Raw genomic sequence first — 17449 nt, forward strand, 5'->3', positions numbered from 1 at the left:
CACAGAGCATAGATTAAAAAGGGGGCTCGGTTGCGCCGCATGATTAGGTATAGTACCTACCGACAGGCGTGCCTCATCTCGGACACATCAAATATGACTATCGGGACATGAACCATAGTGCAATGATCCAGCATGGGAGACTACATGACTCTGTCTTTTTTTACAGAACAAGGTATATAAAGCTAACCACTGGTTTTCCAGGCACATACGACCACAGGGTGTGGAAAATAGGGCTTCCCGTCCGCTCAGCCGTACTCAAGCCACACGCCGGGAGGTTAGTAGTTGGGTGGGTGACCACCAGCGAATCCCTTCTGTTGTATGTTTTTGCTTTTCAATTTCACCCTTTTTGCGTTTCCTGCACGCGTGCAATTGCGTATGTGTCCTGAGACTGTGTTAGATTTTAGGTTCTTACTTTCGTTGTTGGAGTCTTTCCTTCAAGAATCAGCAAGACATATCACATAACCATACCAGACGTCCCCCAGGGGCCATTTCGAACCCAGCGATGGATTCACCTTGCGACCCTTTGCAAGATGCGAAATAACCCACATAACCTCCACGCCGCCCAAGGAGTGGGCACATAAACATGGGCTAGCATGTCGAATGGGCCAATGAGAGTCGGGTGCAAGTCAGGTTGCCTGGCTGAGACCAGCCACTTTCATAAGTCTGGACGAACGACGATATGTGTCACTGCGGGACAAGCTTTGGGGTGATTCCATGAAACTTTCCGTCCGCTGGGGTATATAGCTGGTTGGTCTTTCAGGTTGACGTATATCGGAGGTCGGAGGTCGGAGGGTGGCAGGCATGCATACTCCGAGCGGGAATGGGGAGACGGGAAGAGACTGTTTCAGAGGTCAGCCCAGAAGGGACCCTTCAGACAACGGCCGGTGGCCCTGTTTGTGACCCTATACGTTGGCGTTTCTTAGTTGCCTTCTACTGCCGTTCTTTGCAATTCGAGCAACATATAGGCAGTACCTAGAGCTTGTAGTATGTGATATGGAAATTCCTTTGCTCCGATATTCGGGGACCGGCTGTAATGGAGTAATACTTGCAGTAGACTGGTGTGAGATGCACGGGGTTTAAGGCAATTATCAGATTCTGCATGAGTCCCAGAGGCGTGAACCAATCCCTGGCGGTTCTAAATTGATCATAACTGAGATTATCAGGAGCTTAGTCGGAGTACCATTGGCCCATGTATCAGGGCCCACCGGCTAAAGTAATTAGCGGGAGGGGAACAAGGCTGGCTGGCACCATCGGACCCTGCTTATAGGGCTGAAATCTAATCGGATGAATGAGCTTGAACGCCTACCCTGTACAGTACATACATACAGCCAAGTCGGTGCAATGAGGACGATAGATCCCCTGCCTTCTTCCAAGGCAATCGCGCAGATTTCCCTGCATGATCGGATCGTGCACGAACGGAGCTTCAATCATGGCTTGGCATACCTTGTTGATCCAGCACGTGCTGTACTCTGCTCAATCCGGCATATCGTTGTTGCGTCCAGGTGGCCTGACTTCAGAGCTACTCGATACTCAGTCTTGGTTCGAGGTCCACCAGGCCATTGCCTCAACAAGACGGGAGCTCACTAGTAACCAGCACGCTAGAGACAGAATAACAGGGAGTGGGTACGGAGTACTTTAGATAAGCAAAACTCTCCGCGTCGAACGAATTCGTACATGAGACGCATCTACAGGTACCATTGCGTGCGGTTTAAGTACCGTCTGGATTGGCTCCTGTCCTGCCTTTTCTTTTTCTCTCTCCATCCCTCACAAGCCTCGAACCACTACCTCCCCCAGCAAAGGTTTTCAAGTCTCGCACTTTTTCCCCGTCCAAAAGACTCTCAACATGCAGCTCAAGCTTTCCACCCTTCTCCTGGCCCTCGGCCTGATCAGCACCGCCTCCGCCCTGAACTGCTACGCGACCCTCGATCTCTGCAACCAGGAGTGCGGCAACGGCGAGTTCCCTTGCTCCGAGACCTCCGGCGCCCCGGCCAACGCCCCCTACTGCTGTGCGTAAGCAAGCTCTGCTGGGTGGTAAGTGAGCTATTCCCATACACTCGAGCAGACGGACCTTCGGGCTTACAACCAAAAGGCAACATCCAGAGGACTTCCGCATGATGTCTGGGGTTATATTTATTACTCGACAAGATCGCACGCCCAAGATCCATGGAAGATAGGAGGGTGAAGGAAAACTCGAGAAAGCTGCTTTTGGTTACTACCTGGTGACTACTGTCTGTGATTTCCGATTTAGCTCTTTCGTCTGAGTCTCTCCAGGCCAGAGGCTTATTCTTATACTGCCCTCGATCTCAAACTCACCTTCAAAATATCTATTGCACTCTTTTCCCTAGTTGCCTCGTAGACCTGATTCTTACACAGGTCCAGTATTATTCCAGCCCAAGCGAGGAGATGGGGTACAAAGAATAAATGTTGTTGTTACATTGACTTCACCTTTGTCTGGTGGACTGTGTTGTCCTTGTTCATTATTTTTTGTTTTGAAGTTTTCTTTCTTTTTCTTCAGCAAAAGAACTAGACTGTTGACTAGAGTTGACTAAAACAGAGTTGAAAAGGAAAAGAACAGAAAAGCAAAATCGAAGATACAACAAGTGCCCCAGAAGCTTAAGGTTTAGCAAGATGCGCAGCACCTAGAAGAAAAGAGAAAAAGCAGGGGAGGGGGTTAGGTATTCTCCTCAACAAGTACCCGAGTAATCAAAAAAGGGTTCTGAAGGAGCGGGTATGTAGATGGAGTATTATGTACATGTAGTAGGCATATCCTTTCCCTTTTAGTGAAAGAGACGGTTAAAGGACACCGCCACCAGCAGGTTCACCCTATGCAATCTTCGTCGACAATGCCAAAGTTTCACTCTCATCGGAGAACTGACAAGTCATCAAGATAATTATGGGGGATGTATGGTTTTGTGGTTGTCTTCCAATCATTCTTGGACCTCAGTATGCAATGCATATTGCTCTGCAGAAAGAAATCGTCACGTCCCAGCAACCGATCTTCCCCATCTGTACGAAAGTACACTTGCCCTACCACAACGACGGAACTTTCATCTCGTAAATTCTTGAGGTCCCTCAAATTTTACATTGGAACGATAAGATTCCGCACTACTGTATAGGCCCATGCTGTCAATGCTCTGTCACATAAGATACACTTATACCCTAGGCAGATCTTATCAAATGGTAACCACAAGGCACACGGTGAAAGGAGAAAACAAATGTATGTATATCGAGTTCATGGCAGAGAGAGAAAGATATCCCTTAGTAGTATGTACAAGCCAAGTGTCCGAACGCAGGAATCGGTAAGTTTTGTCGCTTCTTGGGGAAGAAAACTCGTAGATTGAATGTCACAGAATGGTAGATGGCAAGTTCCCGGACGCCGGTGTATATGCAAAAGAATGAACCCCCCCCCAACCCCCCGGAATGACAGCTATCCGCCTAGATCACGACTTTAAAAACAGCTGTCTCATTCTGGTAGGGTACAAGAACATGAAATGCGATCCCTAGTTCTGAGTGTTGACAAACGCGCATCCCGAAACCTCGGTTTAACGTAATCAGCATGCTGACATGATCCCATCGAGCTGTATCTTGGAGGTAGGAAGGAAAAGAAAAGGAAAAGAAGAAGAAAGAAAGAAAGAAAGAAAGAAGAAAGAGAAGGCTAGAAAGAAAGGATCGACTTTATACATCATTTCACCCCAGGTGAGGTCTGTCGTTTAGTAGTATCGTTAAATCATAGGCCATCCACGGGCACCGTCCCATCGCGTCAAGTAGTGAACATCAACCTCAAGCGACTCGACCGCTTCGTCTTCTCCTTGGGCTTTTTGGCCTCCGAGTTGGACAGGGTGTGATGCGACGAAGGAGCTTTAGAGCCCACATACGACTCCGGGGGCCGGTGGTCCGCCCGCGATCTCCCGCCGCTGCCGCTGTGGTGGTGCGAGCGCGACCGCCGCGACCGCCGCGAGGAGGCCATGGAGCGCTCCTCGTCGTCGTCGAACTTGAAGCGCGGGTCGCGGGTCATACGCGCGGTTGTGACATCGATGCCCGACATCATAGCGGCGGTCGGGGTGATGAACTCGCCATCGACAGAAGTGCCGGCGCTCTCGGCCTCAGCGTCGGCCACCCCGCGGCGCCACATCTCGACGCTGCTCAGGCAATCCGTGTTGAGCTCCATCATGTCCTCCATGCTGGGCTCGTCCATTGCGCCGTCTCGCGGGTATTGTTGTTGTGGGTATGGTTGTTGCTGTGGGGCAGCTTCAATCACCGGAGTTTTCGATGCTGATTGGATCTGCTTGATGATCTTGTAGCCGCCGAACATGACGATCGTCACTCCCAGCCCCACCCCGGCCGCAATGAGGAACTGCGGACTCGCGAGCAGCGCGAACACACCGGGTGCGGCGGCTTTGAGCGCCCCGAGCGCCGAGGGGGCCAGCTTGGTAACCAGGTTGCTGATCTCCGCGAGCGTGAGCGCGACAGCCGCCATGGAGTCCGGGTTCTTCTGCAGGTGGGCGATGGTCGCGGTGGCGGTGTGTTGCATGCAGTCGGCTTCCTCGAGGAGCCACTGTGCACGGGTGACGAGACCGTTCAATTCGGGGTCCTCGATGCGCTGTAGTTGGCCTGGTTGGTGCGGGACCAGCTCCCCCTGGCGGGGCTGCTGCTGCTGCTGCTGTTCCAGTGCGGAAGGGTGAAACTCGCCGTAGGCCAGGTCCATATCCACCTGGGAGTGGGAGGGGTGGTCGGACCGGGAGCGGACCGGAACCGGCCGGTCCATCTCCCGCACGCCCACGTCGTGGTGCGTGTGTCGTCGCACCATCTCGCGGGGCTGGTTGTAGTAGTCGTCCACATCTTCCTCGTACAGGGACCCCCCGCGCGGATGGTGGCTGCGACTGCGGCCCGAGTAGTGTCGGGAATGACTCCGGCGCGACGATGCAACGGACGGGGCCGCGTCGTACTGGTAGTGTTGGTCACCCCCGTCAATGTGGTAGTTCTGTAACGCCTTCAGGGCTTCCCTCTCCGCAATCTTGGCATTCCGCTCGGACTGCACTTGGGCTTTGCGTTCCCGGTAGGCATTCTTGGCTTGGCTGAACACCCCGAAGAGATGTTTACTCTGTGACCCGCAGGGGGGAAGAGGTCAATTTCCTTATCGCGAGGGATTGTGGAGCAGCAAGCGCATACGTACCGTGCTAACCACCTTCCCGGACTTATCAATCACCGCGATGGTCTCGCCCAACGGGGCCATGGTTGGAGTTGTGCTTCAACTCGGGCCTTTGGTGTCAGCGTGTATGGGGATTCAGCACGACCGGGATGTCGAATGAAGAAGCAACTCCCCGTTCGACATTCAATTCTGGTCGAAGCTCCAACTTTTCAATGATGGGTGGAAATTCCGGCACAAAGGGGCGGGGGAATGGACGTCAGACGAGCGGTGTAGCGCAGGACTAGTTGATAGTGTCTGGATAGTTGGGATCCTCAGTGGGGGGGGATGTCTTTGGCCCCGATCTTGGCTTGGATTGTGGGTATCGCTGAGGGCACCGAGTTGGACCAGGTTGAGGTAGGCGTGTGGTTGGTTTGGTTATAAGAGAGGAGCGATGATTGTCAGGTAGGAATCAATGGCGAAGTATACCTCCGATGGCAAAATATCAACAACGACAGCTGAATCGGTGCAGTCCAGGCCAGGTTCGCTGGTGAGGGGGATGGAACGATGATCACGAGCAACGGCAAAGCCCTCGCAGTCCCGATAAGCGGCGGCAAGCGGCGGGATCGAAATGCAGTTGAAGGCGCTAGGAGGTAGTACGGAGTACGGCGAAAACGAGAAAGCCACGCCACCCAAAGGAGTTCTTTCGCGACCGATAGGCAGGGCAAAGCAGAGATACTCAAGGCAACCATATAGGAAAATTGAACAGGATTACAGAAAAGTGAATCCGAGGGGGCTGGGACGGAATTTAAAATCATAGGACGCAATGACCCCAGGCGGCGCCTAGCCGATGGGATGGGCATAAAGCAACGAACGGGAGCAGCGATCACCGCATCCCTCAACCCGGCGGTTGGGTGTCGATGAAGCCAAGAGCAAGGCAGCAGGCGGGTGGGAAAATAGGCTTGAATGGCTGCATGGATCGCTGAGGGGGGGAGTGTTGTCACTGCCTACGGTTGACTGACGTGTGGATGGATGGAGAAAATCAGGGCCATGTCATCCGGAGTGTCAGTGCTGTGGCTCCATCCGAGGTTAACTGTACCGGTACCTGACGTGGAGAGGAGTTTGCTGTCTGGTCGAGGTACCCGGTTGTACTGTACTGTACATTCATGTCCTGTCCAGAGTTCCAACGTGTGCGGACTGACATCTGTACTCAACATCGCGTGTGGATTGTGATCGGTAGGTGAGATCAATGGATTCGATATTTGTACCGTGCCCGTATCCTGCTTTGCTTCTCTACTCAACTCCACTGCTACTGCTGTATCCATGCTGAGCAATCCCCTGTTCCATGATGGAAGCTGGGAAGGGATGCGACCGGACTAGAGAGGGCTAAGAGCGCTAGACCGGGACTAGAAGGAAGAATTTCGTCGCCTTGCGAACCCCTCTTCGAGCTTCCTGCCTGAGGGCCGCGCCACCTGGCAGGTCAGAATGGCGGTGATGCACAGGCCGCCCATTGGTCCGCTATTCCACAGCCACCGTGGCTGAGATCAGCAGGTGGCGGTGTTGGCATCTGCACAGTTGGCCTGTCGGCATCGCCGCACCGGCGTTCTTCACAGTGTAGATCCGGCCACGATTGCCCACCGATCTATACAGCAAATAGAGAAGACCCTTAAATTCAAAACCATAGAGTGCTGTTATTCATATTAGGAAGAGTGACTGAGCAATTAAGAGCATGAGTTTGTATTGAAAATTAATAGTGCTCTCTTGGCAGAAACTGGCACAAAAGCAAGAGAACAGAAGTGACCGACACTTTGTCCAGGTTGTGTAAGAAGTAAAAGGAACGGATGGCGCGAAAGTATTTCACCTTCTTTCCTTGGCCCCACCGGAAACTGGAATATTTCCCACCGCCTTCTCAAACCATACTTACTGCCACCACCCCTCTTGTCTTGTTTCCGAGGCCTTAGGCAGCAATCGCCTCCACAAGCCTGGCAACCTTGGGTGAGGTTCTGACCATTGCACAATCATCAGACATGTCCATGTACACAGCAGCTCTGGAGCAGTCTCAAATTTGCTCATACGCAAGCCGAAGCAGACACAAAGAGCTGCCACACCCGATAAGCTGAACGACCAGGACAACGCAGATTTCTAGCAATAGTCGACCGCCGCAGGGTCTCTACCGTACACCCAGATGCTCCACCACAATTCCTAGCAACCCTCTTATCTGGTATTTTTATCTTCATGGCGATGCGATGGTGGTGTCATGTGTGGCCCGGGTACTGGAGTTCTGGCAAACGACTAGATATATCCTTCTCACCATGGCATGCCGTGGTTTGTTTCCTCGACGATATATATCGCCGGTATTCCTCGAGTTATCCGCCCGAGAGATCTGAAGCGATTCAATTAGCGAGTCCAAGCACAGATAATTCAGTCAGTTCCAACCCCCAAGGATTTGAGAATCGTTCCATTTCACCCCGCCCTAAGCTTCATCCTTATCGTTACATAGATAAAAATACCAGTACACCTCAAGAGGACATCATGGATGAATGGCCGCGCACCCGGACCCGATCCGTCAAGACGGTAGCCGACCGGCAACATCGCCATCTGATACGAAGCACAGTGTCGCTACGATCGCCACATGGAAGCGAAGCTACACCATCCCAGCCAGGGAATACACGACCACTCAAAACAAAAGTCATACCATTAAATATATCACCAACATACACAGTTTTAACGCACATATTAACCACATTAAGCTCAATCCCACAACATCTAATCGCGATACTCATCCCCCTGACCCGCCTGCCCACTCCCATCCGCCTGGGCCTCGGGCTTCTTCACGAACTTGAGATCCGACAGCCCATACAGGGCGATGGACCCCATGCCCAGAAAAGCGCTCAGCACCGTGAACACCATCGACACGATACCGCGGGTGGTGAAGCCGTCCGGAATCCAACCGGGCTGCTTGTTCTGGCCCTTCAGATCGAGGTAATCCTCCGTGTTGGCGGCCGCGTTGCCCACGTACGGGATCCCCGAGGCGTTGCACGCGGCGTAATGGTCCGGGGGGATGGTCAGCTTCTCCTGGAGGAGGAGGGGCGCCTCGACGAAGGTCATGGCCAAGCCCTGCATCAGATGCCAGTCGATGTGGCAGTGGAAGAACCAGACGCCGGGGTTGTCGGCGCGGAAGCGCAGCACGACGTAGCCCTCGGGCGGGACGACAATCACATCGCGGCGCGGCGGGTAGGCCGGGTAGGCGGAGTGGTTGTTGGCATCGAAGGGCTGGGGGATGCCGGCATCGGCGAATTCGAAGAAGTCCGGGCCGTAGGAGGGGTACCGGTCGATGACCTGGAAGTTGTGGCCGTGCAGGTGGAAGGGGTGCGAGCCCGTGTCGTTGTTGTTCAGGATGATCTCGACCACCTCGTTGTGGTCCAGCACGTAGGTGTGCGTGTAGTCGCCGTAGACGGTGGGGTCCGTGGCCAGGTCGCCCGCCGACATCACCGTGTACAGCGTCGGGACCTTCGGGGCGGTGTAGCTGATCTCGTTCAGGAAGGCGTAGCCCTCGCCGTTGTTGAGGTTGTCCATGACGATGGCCACGTTGATCGAGACGCTCGGGTCCTCCAGTAGGGGCACGTGGTCGTAGGGCACCAGCGTGGCGTCGTCGAAGGGGTCGAGGTCCGACGACTCGGCCACTGTGATGTTGGCTTGCGGGTATGTGGCGGAGGAGTCGTATTCGAGCCAATTGGTGTTGTTGAGCTGCAGGTCCGGCGTGATGGTGTCCAGCAGCGTGGAATCCACCACCGTGACGATGGCGTAGTTCTTGGTGGCCGTGTCCTTGGTGGTGAGCAGCACGCTGTACCGCTGTCCCACGGCAAGGTAGAGCATGTCCGCTTCCGTGGGCTCCGTGTAGACACCATCGATCTCCACGATCTTGAAGGTATGGTCCTCGATGTAGAAGTACTGGGCGGTGAAGGCTGCAATATTAACCAGCCGCAGCAGGTACGTAGTGTTTGGTTTCACGGACAGGCTCAGATCTTGGGTGTCGTTGAAGAGCCAGGAGTTGGGGATGGGCTCGGCGCCGGTCGGATTGTACAGCGACATGAACTCGGGCTTGATGTCCTCGGCCAGCTCATGGTACCAGTCGCTCAGGGTCACCGTGAACTCCTCGTCGTACTCATCAGCAAAGTAGGAGTTGTTGTCGTGGATGATCAATGCTTGTCGGTAGCCGTCGGGGTAGCAGTAATCGGTGTGGCAGTGATACCAGTATGTTCCATTCTGGTTGACGGTGAAGTTGTAGGTGATGCTGGATCCGGGCGCGACAGGGCACTGGGTGACCATCGAGGGCCCGTCCATGTCATTGGTGCCATTTTGGTACATTCCGTGGAAGTGAATACTGGTGCTCTTGTCACCCAGTCCGTTGTACATGTTCACAATCAGTTGATCGCCCTTGTCGACCTCGATGACGGGCAAGGGCCATTGCCCGTTGATACCCACCACCTTCCGGTCGGCCAGTCCATCGGGATTGGCTGTCACCCAGGTGACATTGAAGTCGTAGACAACGTCTTTGGCCAGCAGAGGCTTGCTGAACACCAGCAGCAGCAGGTAGCAAAGATAGGGCAGCATCCTCAGTAAAGGGAAGGGGGAAGACGGAGAGGAAAGGAGGAGGGACGACAGCTTCCTGGGAGAAGGAAGAGGACTCTCCTGCGGTTCCGGTGTACTTGCTTTATACGGAGGCACACGCCGCGGGAATTTTTCTTTCTCGCTTGGCGCATCAACTAGTGGTAACAAGGATGGAGGGAACTGGGTGGGTGGTAAGTTTGTTTTCGATACGAACTGCCCCCCCCCCCCCCGCTCTCCATCCAGACCATATCAGATGGTGGTGGGGCCTGGAATGATTGGCCAAGGGATGATAAGATTGGGTTCGGTGCTTAACGGGTCTTGGACAGTGGATCCCCCCGAACCGGAACAGGGTCAACCTTGCGAGGCCAAGGCGTCGAATGATCAGATAAGATGTCTCTCCGAGAGACGGTTGAGAACTAGCCTCGCCAGAAATTGCCGCTGGGAAAACGCAAGGGAGGGGCAACCGACAGGGTGTGTGCATTCCACGGAGCCGTTATATAGTCCCCGTCGGAGACCTTTGCCTTTGCATTCTCAGGGTTTCCCAACACCTAGACTCCGGTTTTTCCTGTGCGATTCTTCTTCGCTCACAGTCGCCCACCATGGTCAATGTCTTTGCTGTCCAGGTCTTCTTCATCGTTTTCCGCGAGTGTCTCGAAGCGGTGATTATCGTTTCGGTGCTCCTCGCCTTCCTCAAGCAGAGTCTGGGTCAGCCACACCAGGACCAGGGGATCTACAAACGGCTGGTGCGGCAAGTATGGGCGGGTTCAATAACAGGCATCGTCTGCTGCCTTGTCATCGGTGGCGCGTTCATCGGTGTCTTCTACGGTTTGGGCCATGATATCTGGTCCAACGCCGAAGATCTCTGGGAAGGTATTTTCTACCTGATCGCGACCATCATCGTGACCGTCATGGGTCTGGCTCTGCTGCGCATCAACAAGACCAAAGAGCAGTGGCGCATCAAAATCGCCAAGGCGCTGGTCGAGAAGAGCAAGCACCACCGCAAGTCCAAGTGGCTCGGAGACTGGGCCCGTCGCTACGCCATGTTTCTCCTTCCGTTCATCACCACCATGCGTGAGGGTGTCGAAGCCGTTGTCTTTGTCGGTGGTGTCTCACTCGGCTACCCGGCCACTGCGTTCCCTCTGCCCGTCTTCACCGGTATGCTGGCCGGGTTGACCTGTGGTTACCTCATCTACCGCGGTGGAAATGTCATGTCCATCCAGCTCTTCCTCATCGCTTCGACCTGCGTGCTGTACTTGATCGCGGCGGGTATGTTCTCCAAGTCGATCTGGGATCTGCAGTACTACGAATACCAGAAGGGGGTGGGTTCCGATGTTGCCGAGGAGGGCAGCGGTGCGGGCTCGTACAACATCCTCCAGACGGTCTGGCACGTCAACTGCTGCAACGCGGAAACTGACAATGGATGGGACGTCTTCAACGCGATTCTCGGGTGGGAGAACACCGGCACGTACGGCTCGATCATCTCGTACAACGTCTACTGGATCTTCATCATGCTGTGCGTGGCCTACATGCTGTGGGAGGAGCGCTCGGGCAAGCGGTCCCTGCGCGAGCGCATTCTGATCGGGCTGGCCAAGGTGCCGGGCCTCGGGTGGTACGTGAAGCCCAAGCTTGCGGCCATGCAGGAGAACGGGGAGGATATTGTGCGCCAGGTGCACAGTGGGCTGTTTAACGAGGAGGCCGTGGTGGAGCAGCAGATGGTGGAGATGAAGTGAGCGGGGGTGTGCAAGGGTCGGAGAGAGGGAAAAAAAACTTCGGTTAGCGGATGGGAAAATCACGTCCGTTGCTTTGATTGATCGATTGATTCTGTGTTTTGTTGTTTTCTTTTCTGCTGTCAGATAATTCATCATCTGTCCAAATGCGCTCGGCTACAGTACGTGCTTGTCATCAGATAATCTTAATTGAATGAGTCATACTTTGCAAGAACAGCCCTGATTCGTCCTGACACCCGAGCCATGTTGTACGAGATACTTGAGCGATACTTAAGCCACCCATAGGCTTTTTCTCTAACGTTTGACAATTGCAGTCTGTACAGCCTGCAGTTGTAGTGGGTCGCCAAGATGAGCTTCAGTGCGGATGTGGGGATCCTTGGCAGCTTTTTTTTTTTCTCTTCTTTTCTCGCAAGCTCCTACCGTTTCCGCTCGGACGGGATTCGAACCTCCACTTCATCTTCGGTAGTGCTCCCGAACCTGATATCGTGCCTTGAGTCAGGAGCCCCTGAGGTCTTGGGCATCAGAGAATTCTGTCGGCGGTATATCCCTGAACAGGTTTAACAGCCAAGACCTCAAGCATCGACCGCGAGAAACGGAGTATGTGATTCTTGGACCACCGCGCGTGCCAAGGAATCCGCAACCTCCACGCGAAGGCGCATTCCGTAGTCCTTGTTCATACTCTAGTACTATGAGTGAACTGAAACCATACTAGCCTGTGCAGAGATTTCTTTAGGAATTAGACCGGAGGGCCAAGGCCTACCAGGCCATACTGTGCATACGCACGTACATCCACTATACCATGTCTCGAAAATTGTCGTTGGCCTCGCTTCCTTGCCGAGTAACCGGACTTGACCTGCATTCACCTTGTCGCCCGACCAAAACAAGTAATAGCCGAAAAGCGATCCATCCGTTCGAGGGGACCGGGCAATCTCCGCAGTATTACACCTGTACGTATCGCAAGGATGCCGCCGGTTCTAGGAGCCTTGTTTCAATCCCACGCAACATGTCTAGATAGGTTCGAGCGCCGGAAGTTCGGGCAGCGGAAGTTCGGCCGTCCGAAAGTGGCAATCTGTCGTGCTCCCCGTCCGTCTGATTGATCCAACACTGATTATCAATCTTATAAATCGTGGTTCATCTAATCTGACCATCTGATTTGGGCATGTTGGTCCCGGAGTCCTTGTACCCAATGTCCGCGTGTGACTGTCAGAATCGTCCTGCCCACCGACGATCGCAGCGAAACCGACGGTGGGGTCCGGATGGCATGTCTTACTTCTTTGAGGTGGGTCTGCACAGCACAGCATGCATGGTGGTGTGCCATGCTTGCTCGGCAGTGGCATAGAAATACAGTACTCTTGCAGTCAGTCAGTCGATTTTACGCTGTGATCGTGGGAGATGTGATGTCTTCCAAAAAGCTGCGCGGCATCACACAAGCAATGCAAGAATGATCATGGTCGGAGGTTTGCAGATTGTGCTTTCATCAACCCGCTGGCAAAGGGCTCCTGAACTGTAGTGTGCAATGTGCAGTGTGTGGTCTGCAGTTGTACTGTTGTAGGGCATGCAGACGTGGGGAATTGCCAAGATGAGCCTCGTGTGCAGTGATGTGGGGACATTCGCAAACTCCTACCGTTTCGACGATGCTTAGTAAGCCCACCAGATATTCATGCAGGAAAAAAAGACAGGACAGCAGCCACCTTCAAGCGCCGAAATCCCTGGATCCAGCTCCTTGGACCTGACGACGGCTTCTCCAGCGGCAGGTCGTGCATTGAAGTTTGCAAAGGGTGTGGGATGAGCCGAGCCAGAGCTTCTCAGTCTTCGTCTCAATTGCCTGGAGTCGATACAAGGTTGTATGATCTTCTGGTGGGATCTTGGTTCCGTTGAGAATGAATAATTCCAACCTTGATTTTGCCTTCAGATCCAATCGGGATAATGTTTGGAAACGGTCTTCCCCCCGGGTTGCCACTTGTCCTCTCTTTCCATGATGGCATTGTGGCACAAACGCGTGCATCACCGCATTCGCAGACATTGGTACCACCAAGCCCGCAAAGCATGGGAGCATCTTCATGTCCCGTCAATCGCGTTGGAACTCCCCTCCCCCAATACTGGAAGACGCAGTGGGATCATCTATAGGGGTGAGATCGTCCAGACGATCTAGTGGTCGGTCCAACATGTCCATCGTGTTTCCGTGCAGCCTCTCTGGCTCGTCTTTGCTCTCGCTTCGACACCACAAAAGGTGGAAGCTCCGACAGATAGATTCTTACATCAAATCCTGGCCAATGACATTGTCAATCGTGTTAGTTGTGGTGAGACATTCGGATAGGCGGAGAGGCAGAGAGGCAGAGGGACTAAAAAGGAGTGAAGCCCTGAGATGTGGGACGTGCTAGGGAGCAGTATTTCGTGTGTGGAACCCATCAATTGAGATACGAGAATTCCATCCTGAACCTATCACCTCGGCTTACGGAAGACCAGGAAGAGTGTTGGGCTAGAATGCTCGAATTCAATGTCTGGAATTCGAAGAAGTTGTCTCTGTGTGGGCGTTGGTGGGAGGAAGGAAGAGGGAAGGAGCCATACTGATGTTCCTTGACGAACGGTACCCACTTCTCAGCATATTGGATCAAATGTTCCCTTTCAAGGCCACTGTTGACATATATGTCGACCATCTTTGAGTTTATGCGCTTCGTCCGCCGTAGGCGGATCGACGCCAGGTGGGGTTCAAAAGACTGATATAGAGCGACTTCGACCCCCGCCCCCCCCCCCCCCCCCCCCCCCGACGGTGTATTCATCGAGCCCCGCGTACAAGCCAAAGTTCGACGACATTCGAAGCTTCAAATCTTCCGTTGTATAGTTTACCGGAATATAGATTCGGGGCGACTAAACGTGCTTGGTCATTCCACCGCTCTATGCTTTGATTTTCGGATGAGGCGGTACATGAGGAGGCTCTAGGATCTTCGTCTACAACCACTGGTCGGAATACTGCCATACCTTCTTGTGTTTCGGTCTTGATGAATAGAGCAACGTGTTCTTCTTCTTCTTGTTCTTCTTCATCTTCCTCCTACTCCTCCTCCTCCTCCTCCTCCTCCTCCTCCTCCTCCGCGCTCTTGTCCAACTCGTCGTCCGCCTCGTCATCAGGTGTGGGTTCGCTTGTCGCATCTTCCGTTGCATGATCCGAGGCTTGGGCTTCCTGCGCCTGGTTTTGCTCGAACTCAGCCTCAGCACCCAGAACAAAAGCAGCCTTCATGTCACCGGTTGCCCAGACCGCAAAAGCCGCTACGTAGGCTGCAGAGACCTTCTCCTCAGGGTGCGCCATCGCATAGGCGCCACTCTCTTGGCAGGGCGCGGCACATTTCGCCAGTGTATCCGCTAAGGACGCGTCCTCAAACCAGGGAGCTGGCTAGTCACTCATGCGATTCATAGATGAAAAGGAATTGCAACGCGTGAGCAGGGTTGGTGGGGGATTGGTGGGGGGTTGTTGTTATTGTTATTGTGTGGGGATGAAGCCCAGGAGAAGTAATTCTGCCACTCGATTCCGCCTGACATGCATAGGCAATTTATGCATGCTCTTTTGCACTTCTGCAACTTCTGCATTTATGCGTGGGTTATGCAGAAGTATTAGTTAGCTTATGTCACCTTATGGAAAATATTAGTTAAGATTCTCCATCATCCACTCCCCACTCCAAACTTTGTCATCGCGTGGAGCTTCCTTCTATCTAAGCGATGACTTCACGGGAGAAAATGGCTCTCGTTGGATCACCCCATCACCCCAGCCGCAACGGCTTTGAAGAATGTCAGAATTCTCGGATATCTGACTGCAATTGACTGCAATTGACTGCAAGAAGAACGCACACTCTGATGCCTGCCAGCCACTTCTGCGATGACACCAGCACCACAAGACAATGAGTGGACCGCGCACCCGCTCCCACCGTGGATGCTCCAACTGCCGGCGCAGCAAAGTCAAATGCGACGAGAAACAGCCGGTCTGTACGCGTTGCTTTCAGAAAGGCCTTTCCTGCACCCGAGACACTCTAACACTGAAGTGGGAGACGGATTATCGTGCTCGGGGGGTCGCATTCGGCCGTACGGGAGTCTGGCGCAAAGATGCCTCGAAAAAGCCGAGCCAAGAGAAGAAGAATATCCCGTCCACTGCTGATCAGACCATCCTTGCAACCCCGGTCATCCATCCGTGGAGCTTTGTTCATGCGGATAGTCAAAGCTTGCAGCAATTGCTCGATCACCAGGATCTTGTGCTCATGCCGGCCAGGAACGTGCATGGAGTTAGTCTCCGACCAGCCCTACCCACCTCCCCCCTATGGAACCACCTGGACCAGAGCTTCCTGCTGGACTACTACATCAATCAGATCTGCCCCCGGACGACCCCAAGCCCCGGCTCCACCTCGCCATTCGCCGCGGTCATCCTGCCCTACTGTCAGACCGCCTCCCCCGTGGTGATCAAGGCACTGATGGCTCTAGCAGCATGCCACTGGAGCCAGCAGGACCCACGCTACGCCGTGCACGCCCTGAAGCTCAAATCGCAGGTCGTCGGGGAATTTCGCCGCCGCATTGCGAGCGATGATCGGGGCGCTTTCCTTCTCGGCCCGGACCCGGAAGTCCTCGTGCTCATCATGCTGCTCTGCCTCTACGAGATCGTGGATCACTGCGACCGACGCTGGATCATCCACCTGCAAGGCGCGAAGGACATCATCCGTCTGCGACGCCAGCAGCCACTTGCACAAACCGACGCACTGCTCCCCCTTCCAACAGCGCCGCCACGAGACCCCATCTCGAAATTCGTCGAGCTATTCTTCGCCTTCCAGGACGTGATGGGCCGCACCGCCTGCGCGAAGGCCGATCTCTTCGGACCCAGCTACTGGTCTGAGGGAGATGTGACCATCAACGACTGGATGGGCTGCAGTCCCGCGCTGGTGTCGATCCTGTTCGCGATCATGGACCTCAGCCGCAACCGACGCGGCCTGATGGCTTCGGCATCGGAGGAGCTGACCTTTCGCGCGCGGGCCTCGAATCTCCAATGCCGGCTCGACAATCTCGTCCAGAAACCCGCCGTCGGGCGGGAAGACGAGACCTTGAGTCGCGTGGCAGAGCTCAAGAGACTGACCTGCTCGGTCTATATTCGATGTGCGCTGCACGGGGCCAGACCCTGCGATCCCGCCGTCAAGGCCATCGTCCACCAAATCCTCGCGGGGCTGTCGGCGCTGGTCGCGCAGGGCTCCGCCAGCCAGGCGATGATGTGGCCGCTCTTCGTGGCGGCCGTCGAACTGGATCCGCTCGATGATGTGGTCGTCGGGAACCCCAGTCCCAGCATCGCGGGCGAGAACGGTGGCCGACGGCTGGTCCTGCGACTGCTGATGGAAATGGCCAAAACGAGTGTGTCTAGCGTTGCGCGAATGCGTGCGGTCATTGAGGGCGTCTGGCAACGGCGGGACTTTCAGCTGCACACTACGGAGGATCGGAAGATGGGTCGGTTCTCCGACTTGAATGATTGGGAGGTATTTGTTGTGCCGGGGAGTGACGCCTTGAGCCTGGTGTAGAAGGTTTGTGGGGGGGAACCTAAGGACGGTTCAACCTAAATGATGCTTATGGTGATGCTCATGATCAATCAAGGAGGAAGGGCACTGGTCAATGTAGATTCACATGTACTGTACTTATTAAGAATGGGCTGGGCATGTTTCTAGTGCAACAAGTCTAGTCGAAGTGATGAGTCTGGATAGACGGCATGGTCACCGATGCAGACACCATGCAAGAATAAGGCGAACACCTGAGATGCATGACACTAGAGCTCACATAAGACCTGCGAAAATGGCTTTCCATCCAATAATGTCACTCATCAGGCAACGGATGGCGCCATGGGCCTCCGGAGTGGTGCATGCGTGCATGATAAGACATTCCTCATTCCTCATACAGTTGAGGGATGGCGAATCTCGCCCGCAAGCGGGGCTTCGGTGATAAGCACCATCCATCACCGGCGATTAAATAC

At 54.2% G+C, this 17449-nt stretch overlaps 6 protein-coding genes across 6 annotated transcripts; 3 read left to right on the plus strand and 3 right to left on the minus strand.

Moving 5' to 3' along the window:
- The first annotated feature begins 1441 nt into the window (after nucleotides 1-1441).
- BO86DRAFT_406559 (uncharacterized protein) lies at nucleotides 1442-2217 on the plus strand. Its single transcript, XM_025674198.1, has 2 exons — nucleotides 1442-2031; nucleotides 2090-2217. Exons 1-2 carry the CDS (start codon nucleotides 1675-1677, stop codon nucleotides 2180-2182), a joined length of 450 nt encoding a protein of 149 aa, XP_025532061.1. The 5' UTR covers nucleotides 1442-1674; the 3' UTR covers nucleotides 2183-2217.
- A 1543-nt stretch (nucleotides 2218-3760) lies between these two features.
- BO86DRAFT_395615 (uncharacterized protein) lies at nucleotides 3761-6636 on the minus strand (the record flags this gene model as incomplete). Its single annotated transcript, XM_025673334.1, has 3 exons — nucleotides 3761-5101; nucleotides 5174-5246; nucleotides 6563-6636. 3 exons carry the CDS (start codon nucleotides 6634-6636, stop codon nucleotides 3761-3763), a joined length of 1488 nt encoding a protein of 495 aa, XP_025532062.1.
- Nucleotides 6637-7891: 1255 nt separating this feature from the next.
- BO86DRAFT_353783 (uncharacterized protein) lies at nucleotides 7892-9771 on the minus strand (the record flags this gene model as incomplete). The annotated part of the gene is made up of 1 exon (XM_025669544.1): nucleotides 7892-9771. The coding sequence occupies exon 1, from the start codon at nucleotides 9737-9739 to the stop codon at nucleotides 7892-7894; it is 1848 nt and encodes a 615-aa protein (XP_025532063.1). The 5' UTR covers nucleotides 9740-9771.
- Nucleotides 9772-10035: 264 nt separating this feature from the next.
- BO86DRAFT_330353 (FTR1 family protein) lies at nucleotides 10036-11544 on the plus strand. The gene has a single exon (XM_025668717.1). It carries the CDS (start codon nucleotides 10336-10338, stop codon nucleotides 11464-11466), a length of 1131 nt encoding a protein of 376 aa, XP_025532064.1. The 5' UTR covers nucleotides 10036-10335; the 3' UTR covers nucleotides 11467-11544.
- A 2696-nt stretch (nucleotides 11545-14240) lies between these two features.
- On the minus strand, nucleotides 14241-14933 carry BO86DRAFT_406563 (uncharacterized protein). Its single transcript, XM_025674199.1, has 2 exons — nucleotides 14517-14933; nucleotides 14241-14458 (listed from the first exon to the last, which is right to left on the minus strand). The coding sequence occupies exons 1-2, from the start codon at nucleotides 14765-14767 to the stop codon at nucleotides 14413-14415; spliced, it is 297 nt and encodes a 98-aa protein (XP_025532065.1). The 5' UTR covers nucleotides 14768-14933; the 3' UTR covers nucleotides 14241-14412.
- Nucleotides 14934-15186: 253 nt separating this feature from the next.
- BO86DRAFT_385701 (Zn(II)2Cys6 transcription factor) lies at nucleotides 15187-17117 on the plus strand. The gene has a single exon (XM_025671166.1). The coding sequence runs from the start codon at nucleotides 15354-15356 to the stop codon at nucleotides 17001-17003; it is 1650 nt and encodes a 549-aa protein (XP_025532066.1). The 5' UTR covers nucleotides 15187-15353; the 3' UTR covers nucleotides 17004-17117.
- The last annotated feature ends 332 nt before the right edge of the window (nucleotides 17118-17449 follow it).

The sequence above is a fragment of the Aspergillus japonicus genome (genome assembly GCF_003184785.1).
Source record: "Aspergillus japonicus CBS 114.51 unplaced genomic scaffold BO86scaffold_4, whole genome shotgun sequence".
NCBI classification, from domain to species: domain Eukaryota; kingdom Fungi; phylum Ascomycota; class Eurotiomycetes; order Eurotiales; family Aspergillaceae; genus Aspergillus; species Aspergillus japonicus.

Bases quoted from the DNA above. Each gene is read 5' to 3' on its own strand.
- BO86DRAFT_330353 (XM_025668717.1), top strand. From the start codon at position 10,336: ATGGTCAATGTCTTTGCTGTCCAGGTCTTCTTCATCGTTTTCCGCGAG.
- BO86DRAFT_385701 (XM_025671166.1), top strand. From the start codon at position 15,354: ATGAGTGGACCGCGCACCCGCTCCCACCGTGGATGCTCCAACTGCCGG.
- BO86DRAFT_406563 (XM_025674199.1), bottom strand. From the start codon at position 14,767: ATGGCGCACCCTGAGGAGAAGGTCTCTGCAGCCTACGTAGCGGCTTTT. The intron at 14,459-14,516 runs GTAGGAGGAAGA...CTATTCATCAAG, and splicing joins GAGGAGGAGGAGGAGGAGGA to ACCGAAACACAAGAAGGTAT.
- BO86DRAFT_406559 (XM_025674198.1), top strand. From the start codon at position 1,675: ATGAGACGCATCTACAGGTACCATTGCGTGCGGTTTAAGTACCGTCTG. The intron at 2,032-2,089 runs GTAAGTGAGCTA...TACAACCAAAAG, and splicing joins TAAGCAAGCTCTGCTGGGTG to GCAACATCCAGAGGACTTCC.